This window comes from Cebus imitator, unplaced genomic scaffold (assembly GCF_001604975.1).
Source record: "Cebus imitator isolate Cc_AM_T3 unplaced genomic scaffold, Cebus_imitator-1.0 Scaffold108, whole genome shotgun sequence".
Classification (NCBI taxonomy): Eukaryota; Metazoa; Chordata; class Mammalia; order Primates; family Cebidae; genus Cebus; species Cebus imitator.
This window is the reverse complement of record NW_016107423.1, coordinates 5,219,070-5,238,512: the sequence shown is the minus strand read 5'-3', so window position 1 is coordinate 5,238,512 and position 19,443 is coordinate 5,219,070. Positions and strand designations below refer to the sequence as shown.

General features: G+C 36.4%; 1 protein-coding gene across 14 annotated transcripts in view; it reads left to right on the top strand.

Annotated features, from left to right (window-relative positions):
* Nucleotides 1-952: 952 nt before the first annotated feature.
* SUPT20H (SPT20 homolog, SAGA complex component) overlaps nt 953-19,443 on the top strand; it is a 49,220-nt gene continuing 30,729 nt past the window's right edge. For 8 of the 14 annotated variants that reach the window (XM_017538004.2, XM_037741838.1, XM_037741837.1 and 5 more), the window contains exons 1-9: nt 953-1,095; nt 8,017-8,112; nt 11,221-11,256; nt 11,884-11,942; nt 12,219-12,285; nt 14,716-14,845; nt 15,892-15,995; nt 18,700-18,816; nt 18,937-18,990. In XM_017538004.2, coding sequence (XP_017393493.2) covers nt 8,110-8,112; nt 11,221-11,256; nt 11,884-11,942; nt 12,219-12,285; nt 14,716-14,845; nt 15,892-15,995; nt 18,700-18,816; nt 18,937-18,990 — 570 coding nt within the window. In that variant the 5' untranslated portion in view covers nt 953-1,095; nt 8,017-8,109. The remainder of the gene's footprint in view (nt 1,096-8,016; nt 8,113-11,220; nt 11,257-11,883; nt 11,943-12,218; nt 12,286-14,715; nt 14,846-15,891; nt 15,996-18,699; nt 18,817-18,936; nt 18,991-19,443) is intronic. The other 6 variants (XM_037741840.1, XM_037741833.1, XM_017537995.2 and 3 more) reach the window with 3 other exon arrangements.

The following is a 19,443-nucleotide window of genomic DNA, read 5'->3' as shown; positions in this document are numbered from 1 at the left end:
TTCCCTCAGTTTGAAATGTGATTGCCATTTGCCAAGGGCTGACTGAGGAAGGAATGGGACTAACCACTTAATGTGTTTGAATTTTATTTTGCAGTGTACTTTAATACATTTTTAATGTGTGCAACCACTACCTCTAGTTCCAACACATTTTCATTTATCACGGCACTTGGCATTGTGAACAGCAAATAATAAACGCTCATTAAAAAGGTTCGCCCCAGGCGGTGCACAAGAGATGGCTCATGCCTGTAATCCCAGCACTTTAGGAGGCCGAGGCGGGTGGGTCACTTGAGATCAGCACTTCAAGACCAGCCTTGCCAACATAGTTAAACAGTCTCTACCAAAAATACAAAAATTAGCCGGGTGTGGTGGTGCACGCCTATAATCCTAGCTACTCGGGAGGCTGAGGCAGGAGAATCGCTTTGACCCAGAAGGCAGAGGTTGCAGTGAGCCGAAATTTCACACCATGCCACTCTGGCGTGCGCGACAGAGCGAGACTCTGTCTCAAAAATAAACAAACAAAACAAATCTTACAATGTGTGCTGGTAATGCAGTTTCTGAATGTTTAGAACCCTTCTCTGGGGTGATTTTTAAAAAAACATTAAACTAATGGGCAGTTGATACACTACAGAAGGTTGTACGCATTGCATTGGACCAGTAAATGTAGGTACAGTGTCGCTGTTTTTCCATTCGGATGTGCTAAGCAAAGAGAAAAGCTAGTTTTACGTTTCTTTCACTCTAGAAATTCAACAGGCTCGCTCTTCCCCAAAATCTTTTCTACAAAGTCCCTCCCACTTTGCAGACTCTGACTCCCGGCCTGAGCAGAGTCCCTGAGCCCTACCTCACTGGAGTCTGGCGCGAAACGCGGGCTTGAGGCTTCCGGCCGCGGCCCCGCCCTCCAGGCTCCTCCCCTTCCTCCCGCATTTCCCGCCTCCCCCGGCCCAGTCCGCCAGTCGGAAGTGCGGCCACCGGAACAGGCAGTTGGTGAGGGTGTAGCATCGCGCCGCCGAAGGGGCGGGTGAGCGTTGCGGCAGAGCTCCCGGAGCAGTCTTAAGGCCTAGCGGCGGGGCGACCCGCAGAGGTGGTCGGCGGCGGCAGGTGAGTGTGACCGGCGAGCTGCTGGCAACGCGGTGGCTCAGGAGCGCGAGATCCGGCCAGGGTCAGAGGTGAGCGGGCCGCGTCCCAGAGCCGGCTGGAGGAAGATGGGGTCCCCAGAGACCCGGCGGGCCGGGGCGGGGGTCACAGCAGCCCGCGCCATCGCCTTTCGTGGTGTGGCTGAGCCGAACTTTTAATTTTAGTTTGACTTTTGCGTTCCAGATACGGGCATTTCCGGACACTGGCAAGAATTTTGCCTTGCGCATCTTCGAAGGCGGTTTCTTGGTGTCCATATTGCATAAAGGCTGGTTGCTCCTCTGTGGAGTTGACGGTTTTACACGTAAAGCCTAAGTTGTGACAAAAGCCCCTGCAGTTGGAAGACTCAGGTCGATCAGGGCAATCAGTAGAATTGATAGCAGCGTTTAAAATTGGATTAATTACTGGCCATGGTTACCAGGCGTTCAGAAATGAACTTGGAGAACAGCTGTCCTGGAAGCTATCTCCCGTGACCACCGCGTAGGGGGGCCGCGTCTTCTTGAGTGCAATACATCAAAGTCTCTAGCAGGACTCAAAATATAGTGATAAGCAGGATTTTTGGAGTTAAATTGAGTGCACAGTGTTTGGGTTGATCACAATGGTATAAAGTTAGACCAAAATTAAACACATATTCGTCTCTGAGCAGAATCTGGTCCTTATTTTAATGCTTTGCTTTTTAAAAAAAATGTGAAAACGAGTACTGGTTTGATTAGTTTTAAGGTTGTAATATTGGAAGGGACCTAAGATAGAACATTGAGAGTTCTGAATTCTGATCTAGGTATGTGATGTTACGAAAGTCAGTTGTTCTGATTGCCTTATTCTGTAAAACGGTGATGATAATGATTACAGTTTTCTCACAGATTCTAATAAATTCTGTATACAGTCAGGATATTTGCTTTGTGAGAGTTTATGAAGTTATTCGTTTTTGTCTGAAGTACTTAAATAATTTAAAGTTAGTAATCCCCCATCCCCAATTTAGTGACAAGAAATCTTAATTTTAAAGTCGTCACATTTTGTCCAAAAGTACGTAGTGCATTTTCATCTTCAAATTCAGTGGTAGAAAATTTTCAGCTTAACCTAAATTCAACTTAAAACTCCTCTCAGCTCTTCAAGGGTAAGATTAATATCTTACTCATTGTAAATGATTGTAAATTATTTATAGTTGTATGGTGCTTTTGTTGTATTAGGAGTTTAGCTCATTTTTAAAAATTGTTTAATTCCGCTCCCCCCCCCCACACACACACCAAGATGAAGTTCACTCTTGCTGCTCAGACTGGAGTGCAGTGGCGCGATCCCAGCTTACCTTGTCCTCCTGGGTTTAAGAGATTCTCCTGCCTCAGCCTCCCGAATAGCTGGGATTACAGGGGTGTGCCACCACACCCTGCTAATTTTGTTTTGTTTTTTTTTTTTTTTTTTAGTAGAGACTGGGTTTCATCATTGTTGGTCAAGCTGGTCTGGAACTCGGGACCTCAAATGATCCATCCGCCTCGGTCTCCCTTACAGGCGTGAGCCACTGTGCTCGGCCAATTTTTATTTATTTATTTATGACACTGAGTCTTGCTCTGTCACCCAGTTAGGTGTGCAGTTCGTGATCTCGGCTCACTACAACCTACACCTCCCAAGTTCAAGCGATTCTCATGCCTCAGCCTCCTAAATAGCTGGGATTACAGGTGCAACCCACCACACCTGAGTGATTTTTGTGTTTTTAGTAGAGAGGGTGGTTTTGCCATGTTGCCCAGGCTAGGTCTCGAACTCCAGAGCTGAAGCGATCCACCTGCCCTGGCCTCCCAAAGTGCTGAGATCACAGACCTGAGCCACTGCACCTTGCCTTCTGTATGTTTTTGTAGAAACAGTTTCCCCATGTTACTCAGGCAGGTCTGGAACTACTGCTCCTGGGCTCATGCCATCCAGCAGCCTCCGTCTGTCTCAACTGTTGTGAGCCAAACCCCACCTGGCCCTTTCAGTTTTTTTTTTTTTTAAACTGGCTTGGCAAAAACCAAAGCTTTGGGGTTCACTGAAAATCAAAGCAAAACTGTTTTACCTGAAAAATCTTGTTTTCTGTCATCAGAAGTTGTTCCTTAGCTGTGTAGACACCCAGCTTCACTGGTTACATGAAATTAGGTGAATAGATTAATCATTTTTATTTATCATCATTCTCAGAGTGTATGTTTTCTATTCATTTTTATTTTATTTTATTATTATTATTTTTTGAGACAGGATCTTGCTCTGTTACCCAGGCTGGAGTACAGTGGTGTGATGATGGCTCACTGCAGCCTCTGTTTCTCAGGCTCCAGTGATCCTCCTGGCTCAGCCTCGTGAGTAGCTGGGACTACAGACGTGTGCCACCATGCTGGACTAATTTTTTTTCTACCCTTAGTAGTGACAAGGTCTCACTGTGTTGCCCAGGCTGGTCTCAAACTCCTGAGCTCAGATGATCCTCCCACCTGGGCCTCCCAAAGTGCTGGGGTTACAGGTGTGAGCCACCATGCCCAGTCTTATCTCAGAACAAATGTTATGCACCATCTCTGTACTAGGCAGTGTGAGCTTCAACCCTGGCAGCACGTTTGACTCATATGGGGAGCTCCAAAAATGGCAGGGGGGATTGGGTCCCTGTGCCTCAATCTAAACCACTTAATCAGTCTCAAGCTGGTGGGTCACAGGCATCTCTCAGTTTGAAGCACCATAAGTTACTCTTGTGCAGCCAGGATGAGAGCTCCTGTAGTTACAAAAAAGGTTTTCAAGAGTGCATAGTTTGCTTGAAGAGGAGATGGGCTGGTGGGATTGGAGCTGCATCTGGAATATGTATCCTGGGGCATTTGGAGGATACTAATTAAGATGATTTTTTGTTTTTGAGATGGAGTCTTGCTTGTTGCCCAGGCTGGAGTACAGTGATCTCAGCTCACTGCAACCTCCACCTCCCAGGTTCAAGTGATTCTTCTGCCTCAGCCTCTTGAGTAGCTGGGACTACCTACAGGCTCGTGGCACCACAGCCGGCTAATTTTTTGTATTTTTAGTAGAGACAGGGTTTCATCATATTGGTCAAGCTAGTCTCAAATTCCTGACCCCGTGATCTGCCCGCTTCGGTCTCCCAAAGTTCTGGGATTACACCGCACCCAGCGGATTTTTTTTTTTTTAATGCATGACTGTCAACTTTATTCCCACTAGGCAAAAACCAAAAGCAATCTAAATATCTTTCAACAAGTAAATGGTTAAACAAATTCTTAAACATCACACAACAGAATTCTAGGAAGCAATAAAAAGAAAGTAACTACTGACATATATAACAACTTGGATGAATGTCCAGAGAATTATGCTGCATGAAAGAAGCCAATCCAAAAAGTTACAACTGCATGATTCCATTAATAGGAATATATGATATTGTCTAAATGCCAAAATATAGAAAGGGAGATTAGATTAGTGGTTGTAAGGGGTTAAGGAGAAAGAGAGAGAGGGGAGGAAGCAGGCATAGCTATAAAAGAGCAACAGGATGGATCATTGTAGTGATAGAAATATTCTATATTTTGACTGTATCGATGTTAGTATCCTGGTTATGATATTACATTTTAGTTTGAAGTTAATTGCTTTTACAACACCTTTGCAAGAAATTACTTTTGGGGAAAATTGGGTAAAAAGTACATAAATATTATTAATTATAACTACATGTGAGTATACAATTATAACAAAATGCTGATTTAAAAAAATTATTAAAAAATACACATTTCTTGAGATTAGATCTCAGAAGTCATATTGAGTTGGCTACTTATCTCATGTTCTTAGATCTGAGTTGCTGTCTTAAAAATTAATTCAAGTTACTCTTTTAAATACAAAGAAACTCAACACTGTAAATTTTTTTTAAATGTCTGAGAAGCTTGGAAATCTTTTTGTGTGACTGAAAAATTAGCATTATGGGGTTACTCCTACAAAAATATGTATTTTATCTGATGAATTATTTCTTTCTTGTTTCTCTTAATGCAGTACACAGTAAATAGCTGAAAGTACCATACTATATGCCAATTTTAACTTTTTTCCTTTATAGAGATTTATGTTTCTGTTAAGCTATGCATCCATGAGATTTTATTTTATTTTTATTTTTTAAGACATCAGAATTTTAATAATCATTTTAGATAAGTGTACACCTTATTTTTGACACTGCACAAAACTCAAAACATGATTGTTTTTCAAAGTTAAGTTGCAATATGAATTTGAAATTGTATCAGTGAACTTTATATTCTGTTAGTTTAAAATCCATTTGTCTCTCTGCAACTTTGACTCAATCATTACCTGTGCATAATTTTGAAACATCGTTCATTGGTCATTTGGAAAATTAAATTATCAGAGTTACAAAGATCTTTTCAATGTCAGTACATTTCACTAAACAATATCAAAAAGTCAATTTGTCAATATCACCAGCAATCTCATCAGAAGAAGCCTTTAAATAATAGAAAGCAGTCAAATAAAAGTCCCTTGAAATTATAACCTTATGGGTTCAAATTTTATTATTAGCAGTAAATATGGGAAGCTATTTTTCTTGATGGGCTTACTTTGTTATTTTTAAGACAAGTACCAAATAGTTAAGTCTGAATATCTATAATTTGCTTATCAGTTATTTTTTCAAGTAGAAATGGAAAAGGCAGCAGATTCATTTGCAACTAAAAAATACACAAGTGCCCTGGAAAAAACCATCATAATTTAGTATTCGGAAATGGTTTATAATTCCCTTCTCTTTCCACAGAATATTAAAAACACATGTACCCAAGGAGTGAGGTCTTTTATTGTTTTTTTTTTTTTTTTTTAATCAAATAGGCTGAATAATGTATCTTTTTTTTTTTTAGTTAGGTTCTGGGATACATGTGCAGAACATGCAGGTTTGTTACATAGGTATTCATGTGCCATGGTGGTTTGCTGTACTTATCAGCCCGTCATCTAGGTTTTAAGCCCTGCATGCATTAGGTATTTGTCCTAATGCTCTCCCTTCCCTTACCTCCCACCCCTCAACAGGCCCCAGTGTGTGATAGTCCCCTCCCTGTCTCCATGTGTTCTCATTGTTCAGCTCCCGCTTACGAGTGAGAGCATGTGGTGCTTGGTTTTCTGTTCCTGTGTTAGTTTGCTGAGGATGATGGTTTCCAGCTTCATTCATGTCTCTGCAAAGGACATGAATTCATTCTTTTTTATGGCTACATAGTGTATATGTGCCACATTTTCTTGATCTAGTCTGTCACTGATGGGCATTTAGGTTGGTTCCAAGTCTTTGCTATTGTAAATAGTGCTTCAATAAATATACGTGTGCATATATCTTTATGTAGAATGACTTATAATCCTTTGGGTATATACCCATTAATGGGATTGCTGGATCAAATGGTATTTCTGGTTCTAGATCCTTGAGGAATTGCCACACTGTCTTCCACAGTGGTTGAACTAATTTACACTCCCACCAACAGTGTAAAAGTGTTCCTATTTCTCCGCAGCCTCACCAGCATCTGTTGTTTCCAGACATTTTAATGATTGCCATTCTAATTGGCATGAGATGGTATCTCATTGTGGTTTTGATTTGCATTTTTCTAATGACCAATGATAATGAGCATTTTTTCATATGTTCAAAAGGTCATCTTTTGAGAAGTGTCTGTTCATATTCTTTGCCCACTTTTTGACCGGGTTATTGGTTTTTTTCTTGAAAATTTAAGTTCCTTGTAGATTCTGGATATTAGACCCTTGTCAGATGGATAGATTGAAAAAATTTTCTCTTGTTCTGTAGATTGCCTGTTCACTTTAATGATAGTTTCTTTTGCTGAGCAGAAGCTCTTTAGTTTAATTAGACCTCATTTGTCAATTTTGGCTTTTGTTACAATTGCTTTCAGTGTTTTAGTCATGAAGTCTTTCCCCATGCCTATGTCCTGAATGTTATTGCCAAGGTTTTCTAGGGTTTTTATGGTTTTAGGTTTTACATTTAAGTCTTTAATCCATTTTTGTATAAGGTGTAAGGAAGGGATCCAGTTTCTGTTTTCTGCATATGGCCAGCCGGTTTTCCCAACACCATGGATTAAATAGGCAGTCCTTTCCCCATTGCTTGTTTTTGTCGGGTTTGTCAAAGATCAGATGGTTGTAGATGTGTGGTGTTATTTCTAAGGCCTGTATTCTGTTCCATTGCTCTACATATCTGTTTTGGTACCAGTACCATATTGTTTTGGTTACTGTAGCATTGTAGTATAGTTTGAAGTCAGGTAGCGTGATGCCTCCAGCTTTGTTCTTTTTGCTTAGGATTGTCTTGACTATACAAGCACTTTTTGGCTCCATATGAAATTTAAAGTAGTTCTTTCTGGTTCTGTGAAGAAAGTCAATGGTAGCTTGATATGAATGGCGTTGGATCTATAAATACTTTGGGCGATATGGTCATTTTCACGATATTGAGTCTTCCTATTCATGAACATGAAATGTTTTTCCCTTTGTTTGTGTCTTCTCTTATTAATAAGAGAGTTTTTTAAATCAGCAGACAGGATTATATCTGTGATTTGTAAAGTGAACTGTATAGTCATTAAGGCCAGTGGGCAGGCTATTAAAATAATTCAGAGGAAAAATGAGAACAGCAACAGTGGCGATAGAGAAGAGATTTAAAAAATGTATTTTTTTCTCTCTGGGGATGTTAAATATTTTTGAAGAAAGAGAGTAATAATTTTAAATTGCAAATGTGTTTTGCCTTACCTAGTTATAACTACTTTTCAGCAGTGAGTGGATAGGTTGTGGTACATGAATTTTAATGTTACACATTATTTAAAAGTATCTTAAAAATATATGTGCCTCAATTTTCCTGGTTAATTTCTAAATATGTAATCTCATTTTTTTCTCTTAATAGTGTTATGTTAATTTTGAGTTTTTATTGTTTTTGTTTTTCAGTACTATAAGATTGATGTTAAAGACATGGTGTTCACCCCACTGCATCAACATACATAAGTTGTCTCTTCTTTTGGACTCCTATTTTATGCCACAATGGTAAGCTTCAGCTTAGTATATTCAAATTGGTGTTTTAGAATGTTCTCTTCCTTCATCTTCATAAAGATATTTGTATTATAGATGTAGAAATACTCTTGTAAGTTGTACAGGTTATCACAACTGGGAAGTTACTTAGCAAGCACATTGCAAAATCTTCTCTATAAAATATGTGGCTCACTAATCTGTGTTATAATTATCACATTCATGTTACACAGATAATCCACGTATCTGTTCTTGTATGTACAAAGTATTAAAAGTATTTACTTCTATTTTGCCATATTCCAAATCATTGACAAGGAGATGCGTATAAATACAAATAGTTTGGGGGAATATAGATTTCTCATATTTTAAAGCTTTTCTTTAGATTTTATTAAAATTTAAAAACAAACATAACCTGCTTACTGCACATAACGTATTTCAGGCAGCATCAATGCTAATGGCATATTTCTGTTCACTGACCTACAGTCACTAAACATACTTAAGAGTAGGCATTTAACTTTTTCCATTAAGAAATGACAGACTAAGGGATAAAAACACCTTTCAATGTTTTGAAGAAGCAGCAGCATTTGAGAGAGAATAACTGAACATTGACCACCATGTTATTCATTTAGATAATCCCTTTTCTGCAGCACAAATTTCAGAAATTTATTTTTCTTCTACTCTTGGGTTCTTACCTAGCTACTCCTCCCCTATTAGAGAAAAGTAGAAATAACCACAGTGGGGTTCCGACCACACCTTCTGTTTTGCATCTGTATGACCTAATCATTTTCCTCTTAACTTTTTGAAGGAAGTAATGAATGAATAATGCTTTTGTTTATATATGTAGGCATATCTCACTAGACTCTTTGAAGTTTTAATTTCAGAAGATGAAATATTTACTTGAGATGACTGGCTGTTTAAAATTGTCTTAAAGTACATATTTGATTGTGTTTATTATAATTTTTTGTTACAAACTTAAAAGTTTTATGGGGCCGGGCGCGGTGGCTCAAGCCTGTAATCCCAGCACTTTGGGAGGCCGAGGCGGGTGGATCACGAGGTCAAGAGATCGAGACCATCCTGGTCAGCATGGTGAAACCCCGTCTCTACTAAAAATACAAAAAAAATTAGCTGGGCATGGTGGTGTGTGCCTGTAATCCCAGCTACTCAGGAGGCTGAGGCAGGAGAATTGCCTGAACCCAGGAGGCGGAGGTTGTGGTGAGCCAAGATCGCGCCATTGCACTCCAGCCTGGGTAACAAGAGCGAAACTCCGTCTCAAAAAAAAAAAAGTTTTATGGCCAAAATGTATAAGAACCTTATGTATTTGTGAAGTGTATATGTACAGAATTATGTTTTCATGGTGGAAAATGAGTTATATTCAGGAATCTTAACTTGAATCCTGGGAACCAGTTTCACTGGGAATCTGCTCCTTATAAGATTTTTTTTTTTTTTTTTTTTGTAGAGACAGAATCTCACTATATTGTCCAGGCTAGCCTTGAACTCCTGGCTCCCCTCCTTGGCCTTCCAAAGCTTTAGGATTACAGGCATGTGCCACAGTGCCTGGCCAAGATTTTTAATAAAGCAAATTGGTGTAGATTTTTATAACTGAATCTTTTGAAAAGATGGCAGATTTCAGGCTTTCTTCACTTATGATATTTAGATATTTGATAATATGGGTTGTATTTTATTGAACAGTGCAAAGAAGCCCACTATTTTTGGAATCATACAAATTCTCGATCCTTAAGACCAGGTGGCAGGGTCACTTAAAAGTTCCCATGATTTCCAGAGGGTGGCAATATTTGTTCTTCCCCCTACCATCCTGGGACTTTGGTGGATAGTAGGAGTTTTCACCCACATGTAACTTGGTAGGTTGAGGTATTGGAATCTGCAAAATAAGACAGAAGAATTTAGGTTCTTTTAAATAAAAACTGAAAGTTCTGTGCCTCTAAATAAAATTTAAAAATGACTATCATTGTGAATGAAAAATACTGTAAAACAAAAAACTAGGAAGAGAATCACTGGTGGTATATTTGGGGTTTTATTTTTTTGTTTTTGTTTTGTTTTTATTTTTTGAGATGGCATTTCGCTCTTTTTTGCCCAGGCTGGAGTGCAATAGTGCGATCTCAACTCACTGCTACCTTCGTCGCCCAAGTTCAAGTGATTCTCCTACCTCAGCCTCCTAAGTAGCTGGGGTTACACGCATGTGCCACCACACCCAGCTAATTTTGTATTTTTAGTAGAGACGGTGTTAACCATGTTGGCCAGGGTGGTCTTGAACTGCTGACCTCAGGTGATCTGCCTGTCTTGGCCTCCCAAAGTGCTGGGATTATACGCGTGAGCCACCACGCCCAGCCATATTTGTTTAAGTTTGTTTAGAACCTAGTACTTTTATTTATATGTGTCTTTAGAAAAGAAAGCTTTACAAATGAAGACATAGCATAGCTTCATCATATTTTTTCCTCATCTCTAAGAAATGGATGGAGAGGAACCTACTAGTAGATCTCAAACCTTACATGTAGTACTATATTTCATCAATACTGAAGTTCATTTTCTTTTATATTTTTACATTGCAAATTGATGATGATTTGATACTCAGATGTCTTAACAATTGACAGCATTTTTTTTCTGTCTTAATGTTATGCAAAATAATGAGCTTTCAATGGCATCTTAAATTCATTGAAACATGGCAATAATAGCCATCAAAGTTGATGTTTAGTGCCAGTACAACCTACTCCCAATTTTCAGGATTTTTAGCAGATTAGGAGAGTTTAGCTTTTGCTTCATTTTGATTGTGTACTTTATGGCCAATATATTTCCTTGAATGGTGCTATTAAAAATTAAAGACTGTGAAGTGATGACAGCTGCCATATCCAAACCTCCTCTGTTAGCCTCACAAGCACTGACCAGAGAGACCGTGTTAGCATTCTTACTTAGTTTGTTGTTGATAATCAAGTGCCTAAGACTCATATATTTTCTTTGTTATGTATGTGGATCATAGAGTGGAGTGGAGGAGACAAATAAAGGAAAATATATTAGACCTGTTTTTAAAAACATTAGAAATGTTAAATGTGTATTAAATTATTTTTTGTGGAAATAACTAATATTGCCAAATATACTATTTACTTTTTACAGCAACAAGCTTTAGAACTAGCTTTGGATCGTGCAGAGGTGAGGTGTAACTAAGTTACATATTGAAATAGTGTTGTCTTTGGCAAAAGCTCAGTTTTAAGAGATTTCTGTATGTGATTTTTAAAGGAGCACATTATTATTTATTATTTTAGGACAAGTATGCATATCATTTTGCTATAAATATGTAAAAATACCAGGTGGTATTTGGATCACCTGTTACTTGGAATCCTCAAGATAATAATGCTATGGAATAAAACTTGAACAAGGATATGGAATTTAATTGCCTTTTCCTGTTTTCACAGTTTTTCTAATTACTCAAAGGAAAAAATAGCTAAGATGTACAGTATATGATTTTTCATACATTAAGCATATTTTGAACAACCAGAAAATATATTGAGAATATTTCTGACCTGTGAAATCATGTTTGTGAAACTATGGTTTTGCTTATGGCAATGAAAACTCTGCTAAATTGTAGTGCAGTTTAAATTTCATTTGTTTGAAATTTATATTTAGATGTTAAGTAGTTTTTCCTACAAAATGTAATTCAGAGACTGCAGTGACTGAATAGCCTTTTTTAGCCTTATATATGTTTTAGATATACTCAATACAGTTGTTCATACTCAAAAGCAAAAGACAAGCTATTCTCATAAATTTTTGTTTTTTTAGTATGTCATTGAAAGTGCCCGACAGAGACCTCCTAAAAGGAAATATCTATCGAGTGGAAGGTATGAATAATTAATTGGTAACCTCTTAGATTCATTGAAATATGATGATAGCTACCATTTATCACATTCCTGGTAGGCACTGAGCTATAAATTTTATAGGTTATTTGCATGTATTAGGAATTTCTAAGTTGATGTTAGCTACCATATCCAGCTTCACCCCCGCTTTTGGGAAATTGAGGAAAAAATGTTAATATTTAGGAAAAAATTAAATAACATTCATGTCATGATGATTACTGTATTAACATTTTGTATGTTTGTTTCTTTAAATTTTTTTAGAAAATCTGTATTTCAAAAACTTTATGACTTGTATATTGAAGAATGTGAAAAAGAACCTGAGGTTAAGGTAAGTGTACATTTTTATTGTGTTGTAGCTTTTGAAATGTAGAAGAGGAGTTACATTTGGAGCATTTCATTATTGTGTGTGTGTGTACTAACATCTTTTTTAGCCAGACTGTAGTCAGTTCTACAGCTGACCCAGAGCTCTGGCTAATCTGGCACCAGGCAGAAATCACCTGCTGAGATAGGAGTGGAGGAACAGTTTATTGAGTAACAGTCTGTCTCACTAGGAAGTCATAAGCAAAGCCACAGTATATATTATCTTTTACGTCTTCTTCCCCCTAAGAAGTAATTTATAAACTTATAGCAAGAGAATAGTAACCTGTTTTCTCATGATGATTTGAACTGGGAAGCCAGAGTTATTACAGGACATGTAGGAAATTCAAGTACAGTAATAAAAGGTGAACTTGGTCATAAAACAAGTTCATGGCCAATTTAACTTAATTCATTTTTATTTGGCATAAAGATATGGGTAGTAGAAATGTAACAAGTTGATTTATTGATGTCTTTGAGCCCTCAGGTTGGAAGGGCCTTAAAGGTCTCTATGAGCTTTTGTTGTCTGTCTTTAAAAATGAATACAGTTTTACTAACCAAAAACAGTGGAATTCCAGTAGTGTCTAACTTTAAAATCTTTACATTAGGAAAAAAAATTATTTTTAAACTTATAAATAAATCATTTTTAAATTTTATTTTACTTTTTTAATTGAGACAGTTTTGCTCTGTTGCCTAGGCTGGAGTGCAGTGGCGAGATCTTGACTCACTGCAACCTTTGCCCCCGGGTTCAAGTGATTCTCCTGCCTCAGCCTCCTGAGTATCTGGGACTACAGGCTCGTGCTACCTGACTAATGCCTGACTAGTTTGTTGTATTTTTAGTAGAGACAGCGTTTCACTGTGTTAGCCAGGATGGTCTCTATCTCCTGACCTCTTTATCCACCCACCTCAGCCTCCCAAAGTGCTGGGATTACAGGCATGAGGCACCACACCTGGCAACTTATAAATAAATCTTATGATATGTTTTTCATAAGTTTTGCTGAGGTATACTTGACATAAAATAAATTATACATGTTTAAAGTATATATTTTCTAAGTTTTGACATATGCATTATGGATAGAAACACCCCATGAAACCATCATTACAATCAGTATAATGTACATATCAATCACTTCAGTGATGGAACTAAAATAGGAGAGCTACATATATGAAGATTCTAAATTGGAATTGGCAAGCCCCCCTCCACCAGCTAAATGTGGCCTACTCCATGTTTTTATGAATGAATTTTTGTTAGAACCCATCACATCTGTTGGTTTGTGTATTATCTAGGGCTGCCTTACAGGTACAAAGGCAAATTGAGCATTGTAGCACAGACTATTTGGCCCACAAGTGTCAAATACTATCTGGCCCATTAAGAAAGAAAATTTGCAACCTCTAGTCTAAATGAGATCAACTCTGTAGTAGCTAATTTGTTTTGTTGAAGAGATACACATACTGTAAAAATTTATCTAATTCTGTCTTAAGTCAAATTATGAGGGTTTTCTCTACAATGAAATAAGATTTTTAGTCTCTTTACTAGTTTAACATCTAAGTGGTTAAAAGTTGTTTACCTTTTAAAAAAAAATTTCAGATTGCTTAGTGTTTTGATCTATGGTGATGACAGATTAAGAATTTATCATGTCTCTCTGTATGTGTATTATATGTTTAATATATATTATATAGAAGATATTCAAAACATTTCTTTTTTTTGAGATTCCGCAAAAATATTCTGTTGTTATTTTTGCTAAATAGGATTTGATGAAAGGATTTGTTAAACCTATAAGTGGGTTTTATTTTAAATCGTATACATTTTTTTAAATCACGGATTTGTGTTGTGGTTTTTAAGGAGGTGTTGAATTAGATTTATTGAAAATATCCAAATTGCTTACTTCGTCTTACAAATTAGATATTTTTAGGTTCAGCATTTCAGCTTAGAGCTTTTGAACTTGTTTCTGTCTTATTTAGCCTATAAAATATTTAAGAAATGTTCACTTCTTAGATACAACCAAAAGAATGCTCCAAATTCTTGAGGTTAGACTTACACTTAATGGAAACTATATATACCTCCGTGTTTTATATATTTGCATTTAGCGATTTTATAGTCTACTCATTTAAATATTTATATTTCTTAAGTATTCAAAAGTGCTTATTTGTTTTTATTGTTTTATAGGTCACCAGTTTTTAAAATATAAATTAATTTGCATAAAACATAGTAGTAGATAAAAATTAAGTTTACATAGCTGTCCCATACATAGTGGCTATAGTTCTGTGAGCCTTCCCCATTTATTGAAGGTCATAATATGAAAAGAGCACCAAAAGGTTAATTCAAGCCTGATTTTGTTAAATCGTAGCATTATTTGTTAAGGTTATACTGGATTATTTTCATGAACTCTACCTCTTTTTAAAGCAGAAATTAAGAAGAAATGTGAACTTGTTAGAGAAGCTTGTTATGCAAGAGACTTTGTCGTGTTTAGTGGTCAATCTGTACCCAGGAAATGAGGGATATTCTCTGATGCTCAGGGGAAAAAATGGATCAGGTAAGACCCTCCAGAGCACAGCCGCCACAAAATACTTTTCCAGGCAGGATGTGCTGTTTTTTTAAAGTAGTTTTTTAACCAGCTAAAGCATTTGTCCTTCAGTTCAGTGATGACTTAGTCATAAAAACAGATTTTGATACCAATTTTCTTTATGTTTTGTTAGAATGTTAGAAATTATGTCTGATATAATTACCTTTCCTGAATGTGCATTTTAAAAGTATTCTAATCGATATATCTTTGAAGTCAAATTACAAAAGCATCTCAGAACCAAAGGAAAGGTTAAAGCAAGGAAAATTATAAAAACATAGCTTATAAATGATTATTTCCTTTTATTTTATTGCTATTTGTATTTTAAGATAGTATACTGTGTTTACAGGTAGATATTCCCACAGTTTGAATATGAATCTGAAATCTTCAAAATTAAGCAGACTTGCTGCCTTTTGAGTAATTTTTACATATTAAAAATATTTTATTAATATTGAATATGAAAATTTCTGTTAATAGTGAATATGAAAATAATTTTAAAATATACTCTTCCGTTTCACTAAAGAGGCACAACAATTTGACATGATGATAATGTGAATTCTACAAGGAACTCACATAACTAGAATTTTGTGTATGTTGATAATTGTGAAGTGTAACACCAAGAGAATTTTGTTCTAAAAGTGACCACTTCAGATAAGGCACCAAATTGTCACTCTGATTTCCAGATTAGATTAATTGGTCTTCAGTGAACTTTCAGTTACTTTGACATTGGAATTTTATCATATTCTGGTTATTTTGCTTTGGGCTGTGATTCAGATTGTGACGTTATGTCAAACTTTTTTTTCATAATGTGGTAAGTTTTTTTTTCCTCCCCTTAAATAAAGATGGACGTTAGGAGGGCCTTTTTTTTGTTTGTTTGTTTGTTTGTTTTTTTCAATCCTTGCTTTGTTGAAATACCTTTTGGTTTTATTATATATGTATTTTTTTGAAAAACCATTTGAATTATACAGCTAAGCTTTCAGTGAGCCTGATCATTTTCAAACTTTATGTTTTAAATTAAGATTCTGAGACCATACGACTGCCCTATGAAGAAGGAGAGTTGCTTGAATATTTGGATGCAGAAGAATTACCTCCTATTTTGGTTGATCTCCTAGAAAAATCTCAGGTGCAAAATTTTTGTCTTTAAAATGTCTTTATATTTGTTGTAAGTATATGATACATATACATATACATCATGCATATATGATACATATGCATATGTCATATTAGATGTATGTATACATATATGTTATAAATGACTATATGATTCTTCTAAAATAGTTAGAACAATTAGCTCATCAATTGGAAATCTCCCTATAGTTACAATCAAGAAATTATGAAAGAAACTACTTTGAATATTTATGAAGTTTTCACTTGGGGGCCAGAAACTGGCCTTTACAAGTGTACTTCTCTTCATAGCCCGCCAAGGTAAGCACTCCCTCGCTCTGTTCTTCTTCCTTCTTACTGCCTTAACTTAACCCCGGTCATACTGTGTACTCGACTGAGAAAAAAGAAGCCCTCACATGAGAACTCTTGTTTCCTCCTAGCACCAGTCGACTAGCATCCCTACATCTCTCTCCATATCTGCCTGCCTTCCTGTTAAAATAGTTGATGTATACTGTTCGTAAGGCACCCATCCCCTCCACTTGTTTTCTGAATTCTCCCTTCTCAAGGGCTTAAAATTATAACCTCTCTTTTTTCTATCTATTTCTCTTTCTCTACTAAATGCAGAATGCAAGCATACTGTGTTACAGGTTGAGTATCTCAAATCTGAAAATTTGAAATCACAGCGTTCCAAAATCTGAGCACTGACGTAACACTTAAAGGAAATGCTGTTTGGAACATTCCAGGTTTCAGTTTTTTTTGATTAGGGATGCTTAACCTAAGTATAATGCAAATATTTCAAAATCTGAAACATTTCCGGTCTCAAGCATTTCAGATAAGGGATACTTAACCTGTGTGTCTCCAATTTAAAAAAAAAAAAATCCTTCCTTGACCTCATGTCCTTCTCCAACTACTGCTCTATTGTCCTGTTATTCTTGTCAGCAACACTACTCAAAGAATTTATAGTCATTTCCTTTTTTTTCATATTCCGTTCTTTCCACCATCCATCTCATTTGGCATCATGACATCGTTCTGCAGAGGCTGCTTTTGTGTCAGCGTTACCAGTGATTTCCATATACTGAATAATTGGTTACTTTTCTGTTCTCTTCTTAATTGGCCTCTTAGCAAAATCAGTGGATGTAGCTACATCTTGCTTGAAATGCCTTTCTGTTGACTTCAGGGGCATCATTTTCCTAGTTTTCCTCTGCGTTCTCTAATCCTTCGGTCTTTTTTACTATAATTTCTGTTCCATTTTTTTTTACTATAATCTCTGTGTTTTCAGAGATCAGTCTTTGGCCCTCTGTTTTTCTTAAGGAATATGCTCTCTCAATGATTTCAGCCAGTTTCATGGATTTTTTAAATGTTACTTAGTCTATTGCTTATATGCTTCACCATGGCCATTCCACCAAGCTCCTAACTTACTTATTTACTTGGATATATAATAGGTTCCTCAAATTTAACATGGCAGAAACAGAACTTTTTATTTTACCTCTCAAACCAGTTTTGTCACCAGTCTCTTCAGTCTAACAGATTACCCTATCCTCACCTTCCACGTTCAGTTCATCAACAAATACCAGCTCTCTCTTTAAGACACATGGTCAAGCCCATTGCTCTGAACAAAGCCCTTGCTTTCCTGTTTGTCTTCATCTTCTAAATCTCATCCTCACTCACTACATTTCATCCCTGCTTGTTTTATTTCCACAATAAAACACTCCAAGCTTGTTCCTACAGTAACAGCTTTTCATCTGTTATTCATCTGTATGGAATGATCTGTTGCTGATGTCTCTGGCCTTTTCTTGTGATTCAGATCTTAGGTGAAACCTAAGGTTTTTTATCTGCACATGCAATCCAGATTAGCCCTTCCCTATTTTATTTCTTTTATAGACTTCATCACTATCTAAAATTATTTTGTTCTATTTACATGTTTATTGCCTGTCTTCCCACAACTGAGAGCAAATGTTGTCTGACCACTGTATCTGTGAAGCTGTACTTGGATAGTGCCTAGCACATAGTACGCATTGTAGTTTCTCAGTAAATATTTATTAAAAAGAATGACTTATAACATGGAGACCAAAGTATTAAAAGTTCTGAATGGATGAAAAACATACTATGAGTGACTGTGGCAAGTCATAATTAGCAAAACTTCAGTGGCAAGAATTCCTACATTTGGGCATAGAAAGGACTGTAAAACTATTTTTCATTTGAATTTTATATTTAGCTTTCCTCTTATTAATAAAGGCTAAGGGCATAGATTTTATTTCTGGAAATTTTAGCAAAGCAAATATAGAAGTTATATCTAGAAGCTGAAACGCTGGCAAGGTTGATCGGCAATTTATGACAAGGATAACCTTTTTAATAATGACAAAGTTAGCAAAATGTAACAGTAAGTCAATGAGCTTCAGAATAACAGCCTTTCCAAGGATCTGTAACATAATAGTAGTATGTAAATGCCAAAAGTCAAACTGTTGACTCAGTAGATGCCAAGTCAGTCTATAACTAGAAGTTATTAAATAGTTTTAAATTGCTTCTTGTGTCATAGTGATGAACATAAAATACTTCCTCTGAAAAAGTTTATATAGTGTTAAATCTACCAAGGAAATCTATTGAAGTGTACATACACGAGTGGCCAGAAATATCACAAGAATGTAAAGAATGTGAAATGTTTGATATAAACCTACTTATTTAGGCTTTTGAAAAAAATGATACTCACATTTTTACTCAAACAGGTTAACATTTTTCATTGCGGGTGTGTCATAGCAGAAATACGTGACTACAGGCAGTCCAGTAATATGAAATCTCCTGGTTACCAAAGTCGGCACATTCTCTTACGTCCAACAATGCAGGTAAGGATGTTTAATTAAGAAATACTATTTTAGATTTTAGTTGGGAGTTTTATTTATGGAATGTCTTCGTATGTTTGTGCACAGATTAATGAGTTTTTAAAAAATTTTTATTTCTTCTAGACTTTAATTTGTGATGTACATTCAATAACAAGTGATAACCATAAATGGACCCAGGTTAGTTGTTTTTTTTTTTAATCATTCAGGTTTCTAAATCTAGCCTAACCTATCTTTCTTTGTTATTTGTACTGGTTGCCTTGAAATGAGGGGAACTCTCTTACCCCTAAGAAAAATCATTTAACCCTCCAGTTCTGGCTCAGTGATATATGAGGGGACTTCAGAAAGTTTGTGGAAAATTGGAATTAAAAGAAAATGAAAAATATAAACTTCTCAATATAAGCTCTGTCAAGTTCAAGACACTTGTAAATGATATCAACCATTTAGTCCATCCCTAAAGAATTGAGGGTCTTGGGAATTAAACCGTATCAATGCAATCTTTTTTACATTATTAACTGAAGAAAAATGGGTACTTTTTAAACATTTTTTTTTTAAGATTAAGAAACAAAAAGAAGTCCAAAGGAGCCAAATCTGGACTGTAAGATGGATACCTGATGATTTCCCATCAAAACT